Below are 20,105 nucleotides of genomic sequence, written 5' to 3' on the forward strand. Positions count from 1 at the left end.
GAGAGAGAGAGAGAGAGAGAGAGAGAGAGAGAGAGAGAGAGAGAGAGAGAGAGAGAGAGAGAGAGAGANGNNGNNGNANANNGAGNNGNGAGAGAGAGAGAGGAGACAAGGAGAAAGCGAGAGACTGCGCAATAAATTTTCCATTCTTTCTTTGTGGCATGTATATCCCACGTGGTTTGTCTTTCAGCGATACACGTGCCGCACGCAATCGCGTCTTGTTACGTTGCGATCTGATACAAATACGTAATCATTGACACGCACGCGGCCACACACGCGCGTATAAGTACGCGAAATGCGATCGACGATGAATGACAATGAAACCCAATCCTCGCCCGTCGCTGCGATTATAATCTGACATTACGAACAATCTAAGCAGTGATCATCGATATACAGCTGGCGTATTTAGGTATTACAGCATATAAGGATACCTTGTTGCCAGTAAAACTGACGTGAATATTCTTCTCGTAACAATGAAAATTTAATAAGGAAAAAGAATTTGCGGAAGAAATATAGAAATAATGAGGTCTCTCTTCTAGATTCTCGATTTTTCATAATGTGCAATTAATTGCAATAATTAATTAATAAAATAATTATATGTACGTTTTAATAAATCAATTAGTTTTTACAATAGTTAATTGATTTGCCTAAATAGATTAATATTTTTTCTCTGGAAGATATCGAGTTCTTCATAATTATCAATACATTTTATTCTTTAATAACAAATAAAAAATAAAATACGGCTGTAAGAATAAAAAACTTAAAAAATAAAATAATTATTATCAATAAGAGCCAGCGAATATTGCGCAATTAAATTCTATTATAACTGCAGAATCAACTTTTCACTTTGTGAATTGTAAAAGTTGATCCCAGTTGTAATAAAATTTAACTACGCACCAATATCCGCGCTGGCTCTTGTTGGTGCGTTTTACTTTATCTTTTTTAATCTTTTGTTTTTTATTTCTTGTTCGTCTTATTTTATAAATTAAATTATATTAATTTATTAACATTATTTAATTATATTATGTTTATTTTAAAATAAAGGCAAATTCTGATTTTTGAAAAAACATTCTTCTCTCCACCACATGAACTTAAATTGACTTAAATTCTAAGCCTAAATCTATCGCTGGACAGGATTGGAATCGATGAGAGATGATACACGGCACAATTCGGTAATTGACATAGAAAATGTCCGAGAGTGAGCTTTCGCAAGCAGACGTGAAACAGGCGAAATTTCACTGACTGAGTCGCAAAGGCCGCCGCGAGATGTGGGCGACGTATTTCCAATATTTTTTCAACGCCCGCTCATCCCCCGCTAAGGGCGGCATGGCTCAACCCCTCAATGCTATTCGTGTAAAAGACGTGTCTTCACGTCTCGTAAGTCGCACTGTAGAAACTGACAGGCCATTTGTGCGAGGAGATTAGCATGGAAATGGAAATTCAGTTCGCCCTTTAATAAGAGACACTTCCGCATGCCAGAAGTATAGATAGCTTATCGGGACAAAGTTCATCATTTTTTTGCTATCCTCTAAATTACATTTCCAGAAATAAATATGTTGTTTATTGCATCCCGCGTAAATAGATCTAGTGTAATTCTGATATTTTATTAATATTAATAATAATATAAAATTTAATATAATTAAATTATGTTTAATTAAAGTCTATTAATTTAATTTGTATCAATGTTGAATGCAATATTTAATATTAATATACTTACCAAAATAATAGAAATTAGAAAATATTTTTTAACAATATTAATATATAGAACTTAATAGTCTTCCTTAGAAATTAATTTGGATTTTATTTCTAAAATGAACATCTAGTAATGTGAAATTAGAAATGATGGAAGAATAAACAATTCCAAACTTTTTATGATCTAAATAATATTAAATAAAAAATATATTTCTTTTATTTTCATTTAAAATAAATTAGAAGAAATTTTATATCGAGATCATAATTTAAAAGTTTAATAACTAAATATGTGGGAATTTTAGAATAGTATGTAGAAATATCCTTTAAAAAACATGTTTGTATTTGCGTAGAGAGATTGTAAAATAAACATAAAAGTCTAAATCACAATGTCTTTGTGAACATCAAAATGTGAAACGCGATCGAAACTACGCCGTGCAGCAAATCGACCACGCACGTACTAAATTCGATATTCACTTTTCGCTTTGTATTCTTCCTCAGTACTCTCTCCTGAGAGAAAAGCGCCATCCGCAAACCTGTATAATTCACCACAAAAACTTCGCATGCCGCGATTACAGAGGTGACTTCATAAATAATTTATCAGGCTGACATTCGTGAGGTTTTTTCCACAAGGAGTGTGCATATTAATTAAAAAAATTCTTTTTCTCGAGGAAATATAAATTAAGATCCTCTCTCCGAAATGAATACAAGCCTTTACTCGCACCTCATGAAATATATGTAATATAACTATTTAAGCATTTAGACTTAATTCGTCCACTTGTCTAGTTACCATTTGTCTAGACGTGCTATTGAAATTACGTGAGCTAGCATACATATTTTGGCAATGACGTACTCGCAGAGTGAAATCAATCGATGCATTCGACATCAATCCCAGGTGCGTGTTTGACTTCCCAAATAGAATGTTGCACAATGAAGTTACCGATTAATTTACCTCAGATGCTATCTCCATCGTCAAAGAATTAGGTCGCTGTGCTGAAATTGTGAATATAGAAAAAAATGTAAAAGTAAATAATTAGGAAATGTGACTTAAATGCATAAATAATAATGCATTCGAATTAAAATAATTTTGAAGATATAAAAATAATTAAATAATCTTAAATCTTAAGAAAATAATCTTAAATTTTGTAAAATAATTTATTTTTTATTAATAATGAATAATAATTTTATATTGAATGATAATTACAAAGATTAAATATAATAATTTCCTATTTTCTTCATATGCAAAATATTAATAAATTGTATATACATTAATATCTTAACTTTTTGGAAAATTTTCTATATTATATAATAATAAATTCGCAATAATATTTATTATTCTTATTAGGGCAAAAGTTAAGGTTTAGCATAAATTTTTTTGTTTTTGAAATAGTCATAAAAATATACATAACTTTAACATTTCAAGGAACTACATATGTATTTCCTCGATATAAAAATGTTTGAATCCATTAATGAAAATGATAAAAGGATCAGATAATAAAAATTAATAAAAATAATACAGCTGCGATTATGTTTCGCGTGTCAAGTTTTCTATATGGCTCCATTTGCTTAACCAATTTGTTAATCAATTATTTAATCAATTTAATTTAACTTCATTTAAACTCATTTAAAGGAGAAATTTTGATAAAGTAAAGCTACATTTCATCATTATCAGTAGGTCGGGCTAAATTAAAATCAAGGATTTCGTCCGATGTTAAAAAACGGACATCGCTGTCTTCCGAGAGCGCCGATCCGCTCGCTCCTCTTTTATAAGTTTTCCTCCTTCTGATAACAATAATCACAGTCGCAAGTGTCACACAAAGCACACACAAAGCGACCAAAGTTGCACCCACTGCGGTAATGATTTCCAGTATTTCGATGCCTCCACCCTGTTTCACCTTTTCTGGATTTTGCTTCACGGTGTGTAAATCTGCAAATTTTTCTCATTGTCAATAACATAAAAGAGCAGTCAGCATAATCCTAACAACAAAAATGATTATTGAACTGCTATTTTAAATCATTAAATTAATTACATATTATATTATAATGTATAAATAATTACAGTTTTTTTTTAAATAAATTAAATTAGTTTATCTCAAGACGTGTTATTTGTGTTAAAAGTGTAAAATTTGTGTAAAATTTGTCTTGCATTTTTTCTTTCGACTTGTCAGCTAATAGTTATGTATGTCAAGAAAAAGGTCAGTCAATATTTATAATAAATATAGATATATTATACATTTGTGATGTAGTTATTCAAAATTGATAAGTCTATATCTTAACTTTTTAACTCACTTCGAACTTTCTTCAAGAACTAAACCAGATCAAGACGTCCCATCGCGATTTAATATTAAATAATATTTCTTACTTTCTCAGTATATAATGAAATAAATATACCAGATCGATCTTGAAGTTCTATGTATTGCGTTGTCGAAGTTTTTATCTGGGGTACGAAAGGTGTTTCTTTCGTTTCCGTCTGCTGCGTTAATTTTGCAGGTGTTGTTCTCCGTATAGTCGGTTTCTTAGTTTGAGGCTTCATTTGAGACGTTGAAATCATAGGTCTTTGCGTTGTCGTTGTGCTGTTAGATCTTCGCGTTGTCATTAATGTTGTCGATGTCGTCAAGTTGAACATACCTGGGTCGATGTCATCCTTCGGATTTATAGGAAATCCTGTCAGAGTAGAATTCTTTACCGGTGCAACCGTCGCTGCACTCGGTAATCCTGTCGTGACATTATCGAATATTGTGCTATATCCTGCAATTATAATTAAGATTCCAATCATATATCACAAAATTGAATAACATACCATATATGGAATCGCTATTGTGATTTTACATAATTTGATTTCAATAAGCATATCCTATCAAAACATCCTATTGGAGATCCTATTAAAATAGTAAACAGTTACCTAGTATGCAATATTCAGCGTAATCTGGGCAGCAAATAGAGCGTTCCGCACAATCGATCGTGCAAAGGCAACTCTCCGGTCCAAATGGCGGGATAGATACAATGCTTTCTAATGAAACACATCTGTCTCGACAGGTTTGTTGCGCGTTAACAATTTCGATTTGATCTGAAACAGATTTTTCAGAATATTTATCCAGTCTATTTTTCTTTATACACAATTTTTTGACAATGACATTAATTTCTAGATATTAATTTCTAATAATAAAAATTATATTAATAAAAATAAATGTCACATTTCTATATGTACATAGAAAGTATTGTCATATTGTCAAAAAAAATTTTGATTTTATGTGGAATATTAATATCACATTTTTATGAAAATATTAATATTATATTGTCAGAAAGAAATTCTGTAAAATTGTTCAAATATTTAATACCCTGTATTTTATTTTACTGCAAGGTAATCGTTAAAATAAAATTGTGACGTCTGAAGTTGACAGTGATCTTCAAACTGAAATATGTTCCAAATATTGTACGTAAAATGTATTTTAAAGAAATTTAATTTACACACGTTACTTTTTGCAAATATTTTTCAAAAATTTTGTCAAATAAATTTATATAATACTTGCAATTACTCTATCATAAAATACATCAATTTTCAATTTTTAATAAATTTTTAATAAATTAATTTTAATAAAAATTTACCCTCATCGCTTACAGTTACGTTGACAGATTCATTTTTAACAATACAATCATCTCCTTGTAAAATAGCGACATCGTCTATTGCGATATCACTCACATAAGTGATACCTCGCACTCCTTCTATGATAATCTGTAAAAAATGTTTAACTTTTTTTTTAATTTAAAGCTAATATTGAAATAATATTATGTGTTATGTATTAACAAAGCAAAGAAATCGTATTCAAAATATAATGAAAGCTTCGACAAAATTTCTAATTTTCTTTTAATTTTAATTTTTTTTAATAATAATGTAATATTATATTAAAAAAAACAATGATCAAAGACACAATTTAATTATTTAAGAAACAATTATTTTATGTTACCTGAAAGCTGGCGTTAGCTTTTGGTAATTCGGAAATGCCATGGAACCATTGATTTCCTTGATTTCCACTTTTGGTGAATATCAATCGTGGCATAGTATCTTCTTGCTTGAAATATATATTCAATGAGCCAATTGTGGCACCGTACATATGATACCTATCGAAACAGTTTGTAAAATATTAATAAATGAAATATGTAAGCTACATTATATAAATCCCTCATTTTTATGATATAAAAATATAAAAATTTTTGCAATGAGTATATTGCATTTCTCTATTAACTTTATTTTATTTCATTTCATTTAAAAAATTTTTTTAATTTAATAAATTTATTCTTAAATTTTATTTATTAAAATTGTAATAGAAATGTTTGAAAATTTAAACAATTTTATTTATTAATTATTTATAGAACAATAGAAGTGCTTTTTCTTAAAAAAGTCTAAAAACTAATTGAAGTTGTATAAAAACTTATAAACTGAAAGGATTTATTTTATATTATATTATTTACCAGAATGAGAAACATCCTGAATTAGTCAATGAAGAATTGTACAGGGGAGATATGATTCTTGCTGTATCATTTATCAATCGTCCGGATGCCTCAATATAAAGATAATATCCTAAAGTTGTCAAGTATGAGCAATAATTAGAAAAACAATTTATTTCCTTTCTGCGTAATTTATAATCTAGCATTTCGTTGAAACATTGAAGTTATTTAAAGTCATAGGAAGACACGTACCGTCATTTCCAGCTCCCAGAGTGTGATCGTGCGTCGGACCAGTACCAATATGCAAACTCGGTGTCTCAAAGTTATGACGTTTCCAATCAAAATCATGTTGTGGGTCTTGTTCCCACCAACAAAGATCCGGACTTTCAAAATCGCATTGTGTCGGTGCGGTTGCGTTCGCCTCTTACCATAGATTATCACAAAAATTGTATTAACGCGAATAAAACTTGTGATGTTATCATCACAAAGCAGAAAAAAAATATAAAACTTTTAATTAAAATTAAGTAAAGAAAAAGCTGAAAAGGAAAAAAGAAAAAAGGCTTTACATGCAATTATGTAAAAATAAATATATATTACAAATTGAGCAAGCGTGACATACTAAGCTTCTCAGTAACAATAATTAAATTATCCCCGAGACTTATTAACCCTCAATTACATGAGTGGGTCATTTGGACTCGAGTGAAAATTTTAGTCGACTGCTATTTTTGTACGGTTAATATTTCAGAGTTGAAGAAAGAAGATAAAAAGACTTGAAACCTTTTTTTATCGATCACCGTGTTGTAATTATTTCGTTGTTGTCTGGATGTTAATTGTGATGCAATAAAAGTTTGGCTTACTTGGATAACTTGGATCTCTCAAATGTAAATTCGAAAGATTTTTGACAAAAGAAAATTTGTGAAAAGTTTTTAGTAAGTGTCTGTTTATTAGTGTTATATTTAAATATATGTGTTGTTTTCTTCTAATTAAAATATATATTCAGTCAAATATATATTCAGTCAAAAAAAAGTATTTTTGCGAGAGAGGTCTTGGCGAAATCGCTCTATTTTCTCGGAATTATATAATCGTGAGTAAATAATGTCGAAATCATTTTATATTTAATATAAAATATTTTCATTGTATTTTTCATTGTATTTTTTAAAATAAGAAAATATCCGACATATCTTCGATATCATTATTTCCCAGAGAAAGGTTTTTTCAATGTTGAGGGTTATATTAAGAGATCATAGATAATACTACAAGGGACATTTATAAGCTCTTGACGCTCTTTTATATCAATATTCGTTTTTAATCCTAATTGACTCTCTTGTTTAAATTTATACTATTCCATAGATATTTTTAGTTTATTAAAACATCAAATTAAATTTTTCTATTTTTTTTTATTATTTATTTTTATTCAATTTTTATCTCTTAAATTTTAATTTATTTCTCTTCTTTTTATTCGTTTTAAACTTAATCTTTTAACTTTCAATTTTTAACAATCTATCGGACTTTTATATCTTATCTTTGAACTTAACAGGATTCTCGACTTTGACCGATGAATTTATTATCAACAAGTTTTTGTAACATTGACCTCCAAAAAATACGCTAAATCATTGTTTGGTATCTATATAATTATTATAATCTTATAATTTATCGTTTTCGTATCTAGCGTTTGACATAGTCTCTTATCTTTTTTATTTTCTTAATCTTTTTACATATTATTTTCTGCATTTTCAATTTATGCTTCTTTCATTTTAAATTACGGCTTAAGCTTTTCAATTCTCCTTGCCCTTCATTATTTTATTACATTGTGACTTTTTCAAACTAATGAAGACTAAGTAATGTTTTTATTATTTTTTTCATTTTCTCAGAGAATAAATTAATTAATTAAGTCTTCGTAATCCATTATTGCTTGTTTTCGCGTCAATACTGCTATTATTTTTATTTTATTTTGCAAATTTGTAAGGCTTTATTATGTTTTTTAAGTAATTATTTTTTGCGTTGCTAATTTTTCTAAAGTATTTATATCTTTTACTTTAATTGTAGAATACAATGCATTTATTAAGCAAGCAAAGCAATAATAATTAAATAAAATTAATTTTTTTATTGCAGTACTTCGACAATAAGGAATTGTTCCATTCCATTGACGTCCGTCGCAATAAATTTCAGGGTTACCGATCAGGAAGTAACCAGGTTCGCAGAAGAACATTAATATTCCACCATTTAATTTTTGTACTATAATTGAGTGACTAGGCGCTGATGGTACGGGACATTCCGCGTCTAAACACCAAAAAAAATAAATCAAATCTATTAATCATCTTATTTCATTTAAAATTTAGAAAATACGTTGTATTTAATATTTACTATTATCAATAATTTCTTCATTAAAACTGATTAAAATATATTGATAGTGCAAATCGTTACAGTGCAATTATTTTGTCTATTATTGTACATTACAGACATGTTTTATTTTATTAATATTCTAATCAAATATTTAGTATCGGAGAACCTGTTAAGAGAATTTCTGCATACCTAGACATTAAATTATTGGAAATTAAACTTTTTTTAAGAAAGACGATCGATCAAGAAATATTACGGATGTCACGTTACAAAATTCGTTAGCATTATTTAATTAACCATTTCGTCAGTTATTCTTACTTTAAATTTTACTTACTCACACACACGGGGACAGATGTGTCCCATTGTCCACGTGCACACGTGGAATATTTGTTGCCCACAAGAGTAAATCCATCGAAACAATTAAACCTCGCGATTCTACCTCGACTTCGAATGCGAATTCTTCCGTTGTTCAATCGTATCATGGGACATCCTCCTGAAAGAAATTACAATTATTATTACAAAACATCATTAATTCAAGAATAGTTACCTGATTTCTTCTTTATATATAAAGCTTGTAGGCCTATTCTGTAACTCTTAATACACGTTTCGTTATCATTATAACGCTGCTGCGCAATATTTTTACCATAGTAAAAGAGCTGCGCAGCTGCGTAATAATGATAATAAAATTTATGTTAAGAGTTACAGAATAGGCCTGCGAGTGTTTTTTATATATCCTAATTAAAATCACTATTATTTATCATATATTGTATATTATTAATTTTTTCCTACATAGTATTTGAAAACATTATAAATATGAATTTAATCACAATTTTCTGAAAAAAGTAAATAGATATTAAGTAAGTAATTAAATAAAATAAGCATGTTAAATAATTAATTATGATAGTATTTCTAAAAAATAAGAATTTTAATTAATACGATGTTTTTTAATTGTGTGCTTTTGATGGAATTGCACATTTAATATTCGTAAAAAATAGTTACTAAGAAAAAAATGTGTTAAACAATGTATAAAAAAATATTTTACAATAATTTACACTTTTTCGCCGGAATATAAAAATATCTCAGGTTATTTTATAAAACTCCAACATTCTTTAATTTAACAAAATTAGATAATAATAATATAAGATATAATAAAAATAAAAATGTACAGTTATATATAATATTAGTATGATTTTATAATATATTGTCAATCAAGTATAATATTTATTAATTTTTCTAATAAAGCAATTTTCTGTACTAAAACAAACATGTCATAATAATAATGAAATAAAATAGCGTAATTATTTATTAAGTTAGTTATTTATTATTATTATTTATTACTATTAGTTATTATTATTAAATGCATTTGTCTTTAAATTAATGCTTTCCTAAATTTGTGCGAGTATGAAAGCAATGACATTTCAATTTCGAGCGTAATAATTTTTTTTAATTTTCTCCGATAAAATAAATTTTTCTTGTGAACATTAATCATTATTGTAAACATTAATAATTATTGTAAAGAAACAATTATCGTTATATTAGGAAAAAGTATCTTGAATAAAACTAAGCATGTTTTAATAGTAGCTAAATATTTTATTTATTTTATTTATACGAATATAACAAAAAGTGTTAGTTGTGTCTGTAAAATATAACTTTCTGTTTTGTAATCGTTTTTCTCCAATATAAATAAACAAAAATATTTGTTTATATCAACCAAACAGTTTAGTCGGAAAAAACAAATACTTTATTATTTACAAAGCAAAAAAATTCGGAAAAACAATTAAATTATTTGTTACATAAATAAAATATTTGGTTGCTGTTAAGAAATGCTTCAACTTACAGTTTTGCTAAAAAACAAAAAAATTTTATCTTAACATTTTATAGAAAAATATTATATATTCATTGCAAGTCACAATGTCGCTTTATTGTTTCATCCTACTTTATTCAAATTCTAATTTTTTTTAATTAAAAATACTTGTTATTTTAATTATTTCTGCTTACTCTGCACCTGCCAAGAGCAAATGATGTACTGGCCGAAGAAAGCGAATAGCAACAATATTATTGAAGAACACTTCATCTTTATGCAAATATATGGGATGCACATGCATGTACGTAACTCGCGCACAATGAATTAACGAAATCAATATTAGATTTTATTGCAAGAAAATTAGAAAGATTGTATTTTATTTCAAGAGCAAACACCGTGGAGACACCGCCTCTACTTCAGAATAATACACAGAATGTGGTTTTAAATATTTCCGGTTTCACACGCTGCTTCACACAATAACCACAACAATGATAGCGTTGCGAAGCTGCGCGAGGATGTTTCCGACAAAGAAGAAAATTGGATTTGCGCAATTAAACGCGGCGAAGATATAAATGGAGAGTCGAGCTTTCATCCTTTTATTTGGGGCTAGACTTGTGTAGCCGAGGGCGGGAACACAGTTTCCGCTGGCACGCGAGCGATAGCCCTTTTATCGTCTTCCGGTGCTTTATCTTCGTCGCGAGTCGCCAGGCCTTGAGGAAAATCCCTGGAGATTGCATTTCGCGCGAAACATGTCCGGCGCCAACTCGATAATCTTGATTTGGGATACGAAATTTTCCATCCGGACTGTCTGATTCTACGATTTATCGAGATCGTAATCTAGAGTCTAAAGTCCAGAAGGATCTAAAGGAGCTCAAATCCATCAAATCGTTGAAAGAAATATTATCTTCTTTTGTTTCAAAATCAATTTCGATTTTGCTTTAAGGATCCTTTCATTTTTATTTTTACATCATACGTACTTATAATAATTTTAAGAAATGTATTCTTTTATAATTCAATTATTACTAATTTTTCGTTATAGTGCTAATTTAGTTTTAATATATAAAGAAAGAAAGAAAGAAAAGAAAAGCAAAAAATGAAATAATAATACAAATTGTTTTTGAAGCAGCCGTCATCGACAAATATGCAAACAAATATGTCGGAAAATTTTTTTAATATAGTTTAGTATTTTTAAATCACATTATTATTTCAAAAATTATTTTTATTGTAATTTTTGTTAGCTCGTAAAGAAAAGGTTTATGACTTTCTAAGAGAAGAATAATCCGAAGCCTCTTTAGCTCAGTGGTAGAGCACTGGTCTCGTAAACCAGGGGTCGTGAGTTCAAACCTCACAGGAGGCATTTTTTTTTGCATCTTGTTTATATTACAAATATATCATTTTTCATTATTTTTCAGAAATATTAAAATGCCAACGCGCATAATGCACCCATTAATTTTTTACTATCTATTTTTTATATTCTATTTTTAAAATTACAGTATAAAACATAAGTTTGATTGTATTCATATATACATTATATGCGCATATTTTCCTTCCTCTATTAAATTATATCAATTATAATATCTTTTAATTTTTAATTTTTATAAATATTTTAATTAAAATTTTTAATCTAAATTAATTTATTTAATTCCTCTAATTAGAGATTCTTAATTTAAATTAAATTTTAAAACACTTCTTAAAAATTTAACAGTTTTTAAAATAAATTAATTATAAAATAAAAAATTTTTTAAACTTTCATGCGTGAATTAATTGATAAACTCTTTGTATCCAGTTGATATTGAAAAATTAAATGTAAACGAGATTCGATACAAATAGCAGTTTAGTTAAGATTAAAATTCATTGATGAAAAATACACACAAGTTTTGTATTTTTAATAATCATAGTGCATGAATATATAGATATGGTATAGCTTGACTATAAACCTTGAGTAATGCCGGATTCCGAAAGTATCGAGGCGCCTTAAGTTCGAAATCTACCGTTGCCTAAATGCCGAACGTGACTGGTGTCAGCGCCACATGTCAACCGGCATTGTCTCGTCGTTTCCTGCAATTTCCCGGTATTCTGTTTTTGCTACCTTTCGAGGAGACACTAGTGACAGATATTAACAAATATTCGGCGAGATGGATGACGATTTGCCGTATATGGTAGAGTACGCGAAAAGCGATCGCTCGAAATGTCAATTATGCAAGCAATCAATTATGAAGATGAGTCTACGGCTCGCCGTCGTTATTCAGGTATGTCGAGTTGCGACAAAGAAACCGCGCAAATATATTATGCCTCATTATGCTCAATATCCTCGCAATTAATGGGGAGCATTTCATAAAGAAGCGAATGCGTGCATTATCATTGAACTATCGATCTTGAGTAATGATAAATAAAGCACCTGATGTTGTCAATTTGGATAATTGTGTCACATACATGCTATTACTATCACAATTCTTGTTGAATTATTCAATTATTTATGTAGAATTGTTTTCTCTCTGCAATATTTTCTTATTCGACTCAGGTTATAAAAAATATAAACATTTTTTTGCTATGTTGAAAAACTAAAAACGAATGTATTTCTTTTTTACAATGTAACATTGATGCATTTTTTATTGCTTTGTATTCATTTTAGACAACAAATTAAATAAATATAGTTAATCGTGCTTTATACTAAGAAATTTTCTGACTGAAGCTATACTTCTGAGACAATGTGTTTAACAAAATAAATTTTACATAATATTTTTAGAGTCCTGTGCATGATGGAAAGATACCTAGATGGTATCACTTCAAATGCTTCTTTTCAAAACAAAGACCAAGTTCCACTAATGACATAGCTTGTTTCGATCAGATTCGCAACCAAGATCAAGATGCAATTCGAAAGAAAATTGGTTGGTATGAGCAAAACTTATAATTTTATTTAAATTGTTTGATCATCTTAGCTATTTGTTATATTTTAACTTGTAGAAGAATGTCGTAATACACCTTCTGCATCAAAAGGAAGAAAAAGAACAAAAGGTAGTGCTTCTGGAGATTTTAGAGTGGAATATGCTAAGTCTAGTAGAGCCACTTGTATAGGATGCCAAGAAAAGATAATAAAAGGCGAAACAAGAATAGCAAAGAAAGATTATGAGAGCGAAGAAGCTAGGAAATTTGGTGGTTTGGATAGATGGCTTCACGTGGAATGTTTTGTGAAACTAAGAGCGAATATGGGATATTACGGAAGAGGAGATGAGCTTCCGGGTGCCAAACAACTCTCAAAAGAAGATCAGGCAAATCTCAAAGCTTCATTGCCTAAAATGAATCAAGGCGATATACCACCACCTGCTAAAAAGGTTAAGGATGAACCAGAAGATATAGAGGAAACAAAGTTGATAAAAAAACAAAATGATGAGCTATATGCTATAAAAGATAAAATATCACGTCTTGGAAAGAAAGAAATGATTGAATTATTAGAAGAAAATGATCAAGAGATTCCAAGTGGTACATCAAATGTAAGTACTATACAATATATATTTGAATTATACACTTAATAAATATTTTTTAATTATAAATCTATTATATGATTTTTAAGCAAGTTATATCACTAATGGTTTATTATATCACTAATCAGATTTTACTTATAGATCATAAATCTCTTAACTGATATACTATATTTTGGAGCTCTACAACCCTGTCCAAAATGTAATGGACAGCTCATATACAATTCTGGTATGGGTTATAAATGCACTGGCAATGCAACAAAATGGAGTAAATGCGAGCATGTTACACAAGACCCAAAAAGGAAACTATGCAAAATACCAATTGATATGGAGACATTTCCAATTAAGTACGTTCTTTTATGAAACAATACGGAATTTAAATAAATTAATTCTATGCATTTCTTTACTTCAATATTAATTTTTTTATTATCTTTCTATATTAATAATTGCGACATGAAGATTACTTATTAATAATCATAATTCATTTATAGATCATACAAATCTAAGATAAGAAAACGAATATTTAAAATAACAATGCCATCTTCGTCGAGTGCTATTAAAAAAGAGGAAGATGAAGCAAATGGACCGAAAGTACAAGGAAAACCACGTCCTTTAAAGAACATGCAGTTTGTTATATTAGGTCGTACACAGAAAGATAAAGAGGAATTGAAAAAAGAAATTTTATTGTTAGGTGGTACTGTTGTAACAAAAATTCATCAAGATTTGGCTGCTGTAATTTCGAATCAAAATGAAGTGGATAAAATGAATAAAAGAATGGAAGATGTTAAATTACACGACATTCAAGTAATAACGGAAGATTTTATAGAAGAAGCAAAAGAGTACACAGATTCTCCCATTATGCTGCTAAAAAAGAAAACTATTTCTAGCTGGGGTGGCGATATTAATGCTAGACTTTCTAATGTTATCGCAAAATCTGCTTCTAAGAGTAAGAGCAAATTTGAGAAGTCGGGTTCTGGTAAAATGAAGGTAAAGGTGAAAGGCGGTGGAGCTGTCGATCCCGATAGCGGTTTAGAAGATGTTGCGCATATTTATCAAAAAGGCAAAGATAAATACACCGTCACGTTAGGTCTAACGAACATACAATCAAAGAAAAACAGTTATTACAAGCTGCAACTTTTGAAACATGACAAGCATGAAAAATATCACTTGTTTAGAAGTTGGGGCCGGATTGGTACTACAATTGGCGGTAACAAATTGGATAGAATGTCTTTGGAAGAGTGTATAGAACAGTTTGAATCATTGTATGAGGAGAAGACGGGTAATCAGTGGAAGAATAGGGAGCATTTTGTCAAAGTACCGAATTTGTTGTATCCGATTGATATAGATCATGGAGATCAGGAGGTTGTTTCCCTAAATTCAGATATTAAGAGTAATTTGCAGAAACCAATTCAGGACCTGATGCGTCTTATTTTTGATGTAGATGAGATGAAAAAAGTTATGCTGGAGTGCGAGATAGACCTGGATAAGATGCCGCTCGGAAAATTGTCTAAGAAACAAATTGAAAAAGCTTATGCCGTTTTAACGGAGTTGCAAGAAGCGTTAAAAATAATGACTGATGACGTGAATCGCGCTACATTGATCGATGCTTCCAACAGATTTTATACATTGATACCACACAATTTTGGAGTTTCCGGGCCAAAAATTCTTGGATCATTGGAAGATATCAAAATCAAATGCGATATGCTGGATGCATTGCTTGAGATGGAAGTCGCGTACAATCTTTTATGTGACAAGACTAACGAAAAGGAGAATCCACTCGATAGTCATTATAAGCAATTGAAGACGGACATCGAAGTGATGGATAAGACGAGCGAAGAGTTCAAGATGATCGAGAAGTACGTCAAAAATACTCATGCGGCTACTCATATGCAGTACGAACTCGAAATCAAGGAAGTATTTATTATTAAGAGACAAGGAGAAGAACAGAGATTTAAGCCTTTCAAGAAATTGCCCAATAGAAAGTTGCTCTGGCACGGATCCAGAACTACGAATTATGCAGGAATACTGTCTCAAGGTTTGCGTATCGCACCGCCAGAAGCGCCCGTTACTGGTTACATGTTCGGCAAGGGTATATATTTTGCCGATATGGTGTCGAAGTCTGCAAATTATTGTTGCACACACAGCCAGAATCCAACTGGTTTGTTGCTGCTTTGCGAAGTTGCTTTGGGTAATATGTACGAGAAATATCAAGCGGACTACATTGAGAAGCTACCGAAAGGAAAACATTCGACATTGGGTCGTGGCCAGACGCAACCTGATCCGCAAAATGTCTATAAGACCAAGGACGGTATTGAAGTACCTTATGGAAAGGGAGTATTTGCTAATAACACTTCGGCGTTATTATACAATGAATACATCGTATATGATGTCGCTCAGGTAAAAGTACGATATTTAGTAAAAATGAATTTCAAATACAAATATTAAGATACATGATGAAAGTGTGATGATCAAGTTCATAATACAATTAAGATTTTTAATTTCATTCCATTTTATTTGCTATATTATTAATTTAATAAAAAATAAAAACTAAATAATTATAAGAAAGATAAATACTAAATTCCATTGAAGAGTTTGCTAATATCATAACTGTTAAACTTTATAGAACTGTTTTACTTTTAATGATAATTTTTTGAATTTATGTTGAATTTATGTAATCGTCTACAATTTGTTTATGCACACCAAATAGTGTTTGCCTACCTCGAATATATTGAATGTAAGATCAATAAATTTTTCACAAAATTAAATGTTTTTTGTTTTTTATTTTGAATACACATTTCCTTAATCAACTTTTTGCATTAATATTATTACGTCGTCAAATAAATTATAAATAATTTAATAAGATTTTGAAGTAAATATATGCGAGATAATTCGAATTATTTTTCCTATAAAAGATTTATTGCGAATTCTCAAGATTGTGCTTAATGCAACACATCAAATGCATGAATGTTTAGATATGCTATGAAAACTTTCATGTTTTTCTCAATAATGCATTTTATAATAAGCTTTGTGACCCTGTGTGATATTTTGTGCACTAATTTCTCACACGTGATTGTAACATGGTAAAAGATCATATTTGAATAATTTTGTGCAATCAATATGTGAAACATATGACAATAAATAAAACCTGTTTTTTAGCTATTTACTTTATCGACTTTGTGTGCACAGAGCGCATATGCACATATATTTAATCACATCAATGTAATCTTTTACTATGTTATATAATTACTTTCATGATAGCATAATTAGTAGATACAAACACAGATCAAAATTTACAAAGTGCATCAATGAGAATTGAAATGCATATCAGAATGTATATACGTATTTGAAAAAAATCAGTTGAAACAGCTTTAATAAACATGATATAAATATATATTTTAAAGAATACAAAGAATAAAAATAACAGATAATTGAAGAATATGCAATATTATAGAAATAAAAATTTATTTTCTTTTTGATTGTATCGATTTTTCTTTTTAATTTAATGGAACCTAGCATTTTAAATAATTATTGTATGTATATACATATACATATACATGTTCATTCCCTTCCGTTTACTCTATAATTAAGCGTTTTTTCAGTTGTTTGCGTCATAGAGGAATGATATCGTGATATCTTGAAGCGCATATTCCTGTTTTACGATCTAAAGTCTAAAGTTTATGTCATACTACGCATTGGAGATCGAGGATTGGGAATTGAAAATTGTAATTCAAATAATTTGAACGAAACGGATTAAAATTAAAATTATTGAACTGGTTGAATTCTTATCTCTAATTCGCAATCCTCAGCCTCTAATGCATAATGTAACATGGATTTAATGCTTGTACAAGTTATACTCTAGTAAGTACAAATTAACAAAACATAACCATTATCCCGCAAACACAATAGAGTAATAAACTTTAAGCCTTAAGGAATTGATCAAACGCAGTCGATTATTCTTACATTCAACTGTGATTGATCAATTTTTTAAGGCTTAAGGCTTAAGTATTCTATTGTGTTTGCGGACTTAATCATATTTTCTCACACAATAGTTTAACTATAATGATTGCGTTTAGCAAAGACAAACATGATGAGTTAGTGCTCAATTCTTCACTGGATCTAAAACCAATAGTGTGTTGGAACTGGTGTAAGAATCCACTGATGAATTCGTATTAAAGAATCGTATTAAAGAATCCACTGATGAATTTTTTTCTGCTGATCGTACTCAATGTCATATACGTAGACATATATATATTGTGTAATAGTTAAATTGTTGAGTAAAAAATTAACTAACATTTCTGTCAGTTAATTGTGTTTCTACATTTGTGTTTGTTGGGACGCATACTTTTCTGCAAGTCACTCTACAATTAGACTTTATAATATTAAATATTGAATTTTGTTTAATCGTGAGAATATATAAGAACACAACAAGAAGAACACAACAAGAATGCTTTTTAACAATCGTAGCTGAATCTTCAGTGCTTACCTAATTCTGTGTGAATTTATACTACGTAGAAGCATCAAATTGTTAAATTGCTAATCAATTTCATTCGTGATATTACTGCGATAGTTTAGTAGAGTTTGTGTTTCAAGATCGAAATATCATTTCAGCGCGTTGTTTAAAGGATACGTAGTATATAATATAAATTCATAGAATTAAATAAGCATTTAAAATCTAACTAAAACTATTCGAGGCACTGATTTTATTAGAATTTATAATCAATATAAATTATTACTAGTGAATGGTGACCATATTAGTACAAGTCTTTGGATTGTTCAGTATTAGCTTTGAAAGTATCTCAGTAAAAACTCTCTTGGAAAGAACATATTGTAAAGGAAAGGAAGTGTTCTTAAGAAGATAATCGTACGTATTAAATTCGAGTTTCAATGTCTATAATAAAAGTAGTCACATTGGAAGAAGAAATGAAGAAGAATCCTCAATTGAAACTATCTGATATACAATCATTGAGAGAGTGGTGCAAGAAACAACCGCACTTGCCAAAAATTGAGGACAACTTTCTCGCTTTGTTCCTTCACAGCAATTATTATCAAATAGAACCAACAAAAAACGTAATCGAGAATTATTATACGATCAGGACACATTTACCAGAAATTTTTTGCAATCGGGATCCGCTTAAGGAAAAGGGACTGCAACAAATCTTCAAACTCGCGTAAACAATTTTATAAATATTAATGAACAAATAGCAGTAATATGATTTGTTCGTATATATAAAATGGCCAATTTATAATATTTACAATTTTAATCACATCAATATATAATTTAAGATTCATGCAGAAAATAAAATAAACTCCTATAAGCTGTACAGATATATACTTTTTGAAAACACCTAGAATATTTTTACTAATATTTTAATACTTATTATACTAACTTGATTTAAAATTAATTTGATTTAAAAAGGGCTGTTTTTCCTCTGAATGGATTAACAAAGGATGGTTATACGATGATATTTTCAACATTCCTGGACAGCGATTCTTCCTTATATAACCATAATAACGTCGTCAAATATGGCTTAATGTTATCCGACATACATTTTCTGAATGGTACGAATGATGGTTATATTTTCATTGTTGAAGTTAGCAAATCATCTTTCGGTCATGTTATGCGATTAAATCCATTGGAAATGAAGAAGCAGCTATATTATCTCCAAGAGGCAATGCCGATACGTTTAAAAGCAATCCATATTCTAAACGTAACACCCGCCTTGGAATTATGCATGAACATTGCGAAACCTTTTATGAAAAACAAGTTGATAGATATAGTAAGTATCACAAATCAATTAATTAAGTTCAACTATACTTAGCAACAATATTCACGTTTTTAAGAAACTCAATCATTTGCAACAAACGCGATATAAGAGCGATCAAATAATTCTAATGTCATAATTATAATAAATATATGTAGTCATACTCTTTTTTATAGATGATAAATTATGTCTTATATAAAATATGATTTTTTATCATCATTGAAACAGAAATTTTTGCGTCTAGTTATAACATAATTTTAAATGGAAAAATTATACTCAATGCTGTATTCTATTTAGACAAATTTTTCTGAATTTATTTAACTCTTCTAGATACATTTTCACTTATCATTAGAGAGCATTTCTGAGTATATCCCAGTGGATGCGTTGCCAAACGAAATAGGCGGAAAAGCAGGTTCTATGCACAAGTTAGCTGAAATTCAAGTGAAGGAATTTGAAGATTATCGCGAGTGGTTTCTGCTGGATGAATCAACCAGACGCGTTAATGAAGCATTAAGAATCGGCAAGAGCAAAGCAGCAAATGATTTGTTTGGTATAGAGGGTAATTTTAAAAAACTTGATATAGATTGA

General features: G+C 29.3%; 3 protein-coding genes and 1 non-coding gene across 4 annotated transcripts; 3 read left to right on the top strand and 1 right to left on the bottom strand.

The window, feature by feature from the left end:
- Positions 1-3,070: 3,070 nt before the first annotated feature.
- LOC105617478 (MAM and LDL-receptor class A domain-containing protein 2-like) lies at positions 3,071-10,573 on the bottom strand. Its single transcript, XM_012199034.1, has 10 exons — positions 10,471-10,573; positions 8,807-8,965; positions 8,248-8,412; positions 6,385-6,555; positions 6,157-6,265; positions 5,652-5,805; positions 5,293-5,419; positions 4,589-4,753; positions 4,078-4,434; positions 3,071-3,613 (listed from the first exon to the last, which is right to left on the bottom strand). Exons 1-10 carry the CDS (start codon positions 10,571-10,573, stop codon positions 3,339-3,341), a joined length of 1,785 nt encoding a protein of 594 aa, XP_012054424.1. The 3' UTR covers positions 3,071-3,338.
- A 988-nt stretch (positions 10,574-11,561) lies between these two features.
- On the top strand, positions 11,562-11,633 carry Trnat-cgu. The gene has a single exon. It is a non-coding gene; the product is annotated as a tRNA-Thr (tRNA).
- A 778-nt stretch (positions 11,634-12,411) lies between these two features.
- On the top strand, positions 12,412-16,514 carry LOC105617479 (poly [ADP-ribose] polymerase). Its single transcript, XM_012199036.1, has 5 exons — positions 12,412-12,525; positions 13,023-13,164; positions 13,241-13,767; positions 13,900-14,102; positions 14,247-16,514. The coding sequence occupies exons 1-5, from the start codon at positions 12,412-12,414 to the stop codon at positions 16,198-16,200; spliced, it is 2,940 nt and encodes a 979-aa protein (XP_012054426.1). The 3' UTR covers positions 16,201-16,514.
- A 2,125-nt stretch (positions 16,515-18,639) lies between these two features.
- On the top strand, positions 18,640-20,105 carry LOC105617480 (alpha-tocopherol transfer protein-like). The gene is made up of 3 exons (XM_012199037.1): positions 18,640-18,923; positions 19,172-19,532; positions 19,848-20,105. The coding sequence occupies exons 1-3, from the start codon at positions 18,640-18,642 to the stop codon at positions 20,103-20,105; spliced, it is 903 nt and encodes a 300-aa protein (XP_012054427.1).

The sequence above is a fragment of the Atta cephalotes genome (assembly GCF_000143395.1).
Source record: "Atta cephalotes unplaced genomic scaffold scaffold00013, whole genome shotgun sequence".
In the NCBI taxonomy this organism is placed as follows: Eukaryota; Metazoa; Arthropoda; class Insecta; order Hymenoptera; family Formicidae; genus Atta; species Atta cephalotes.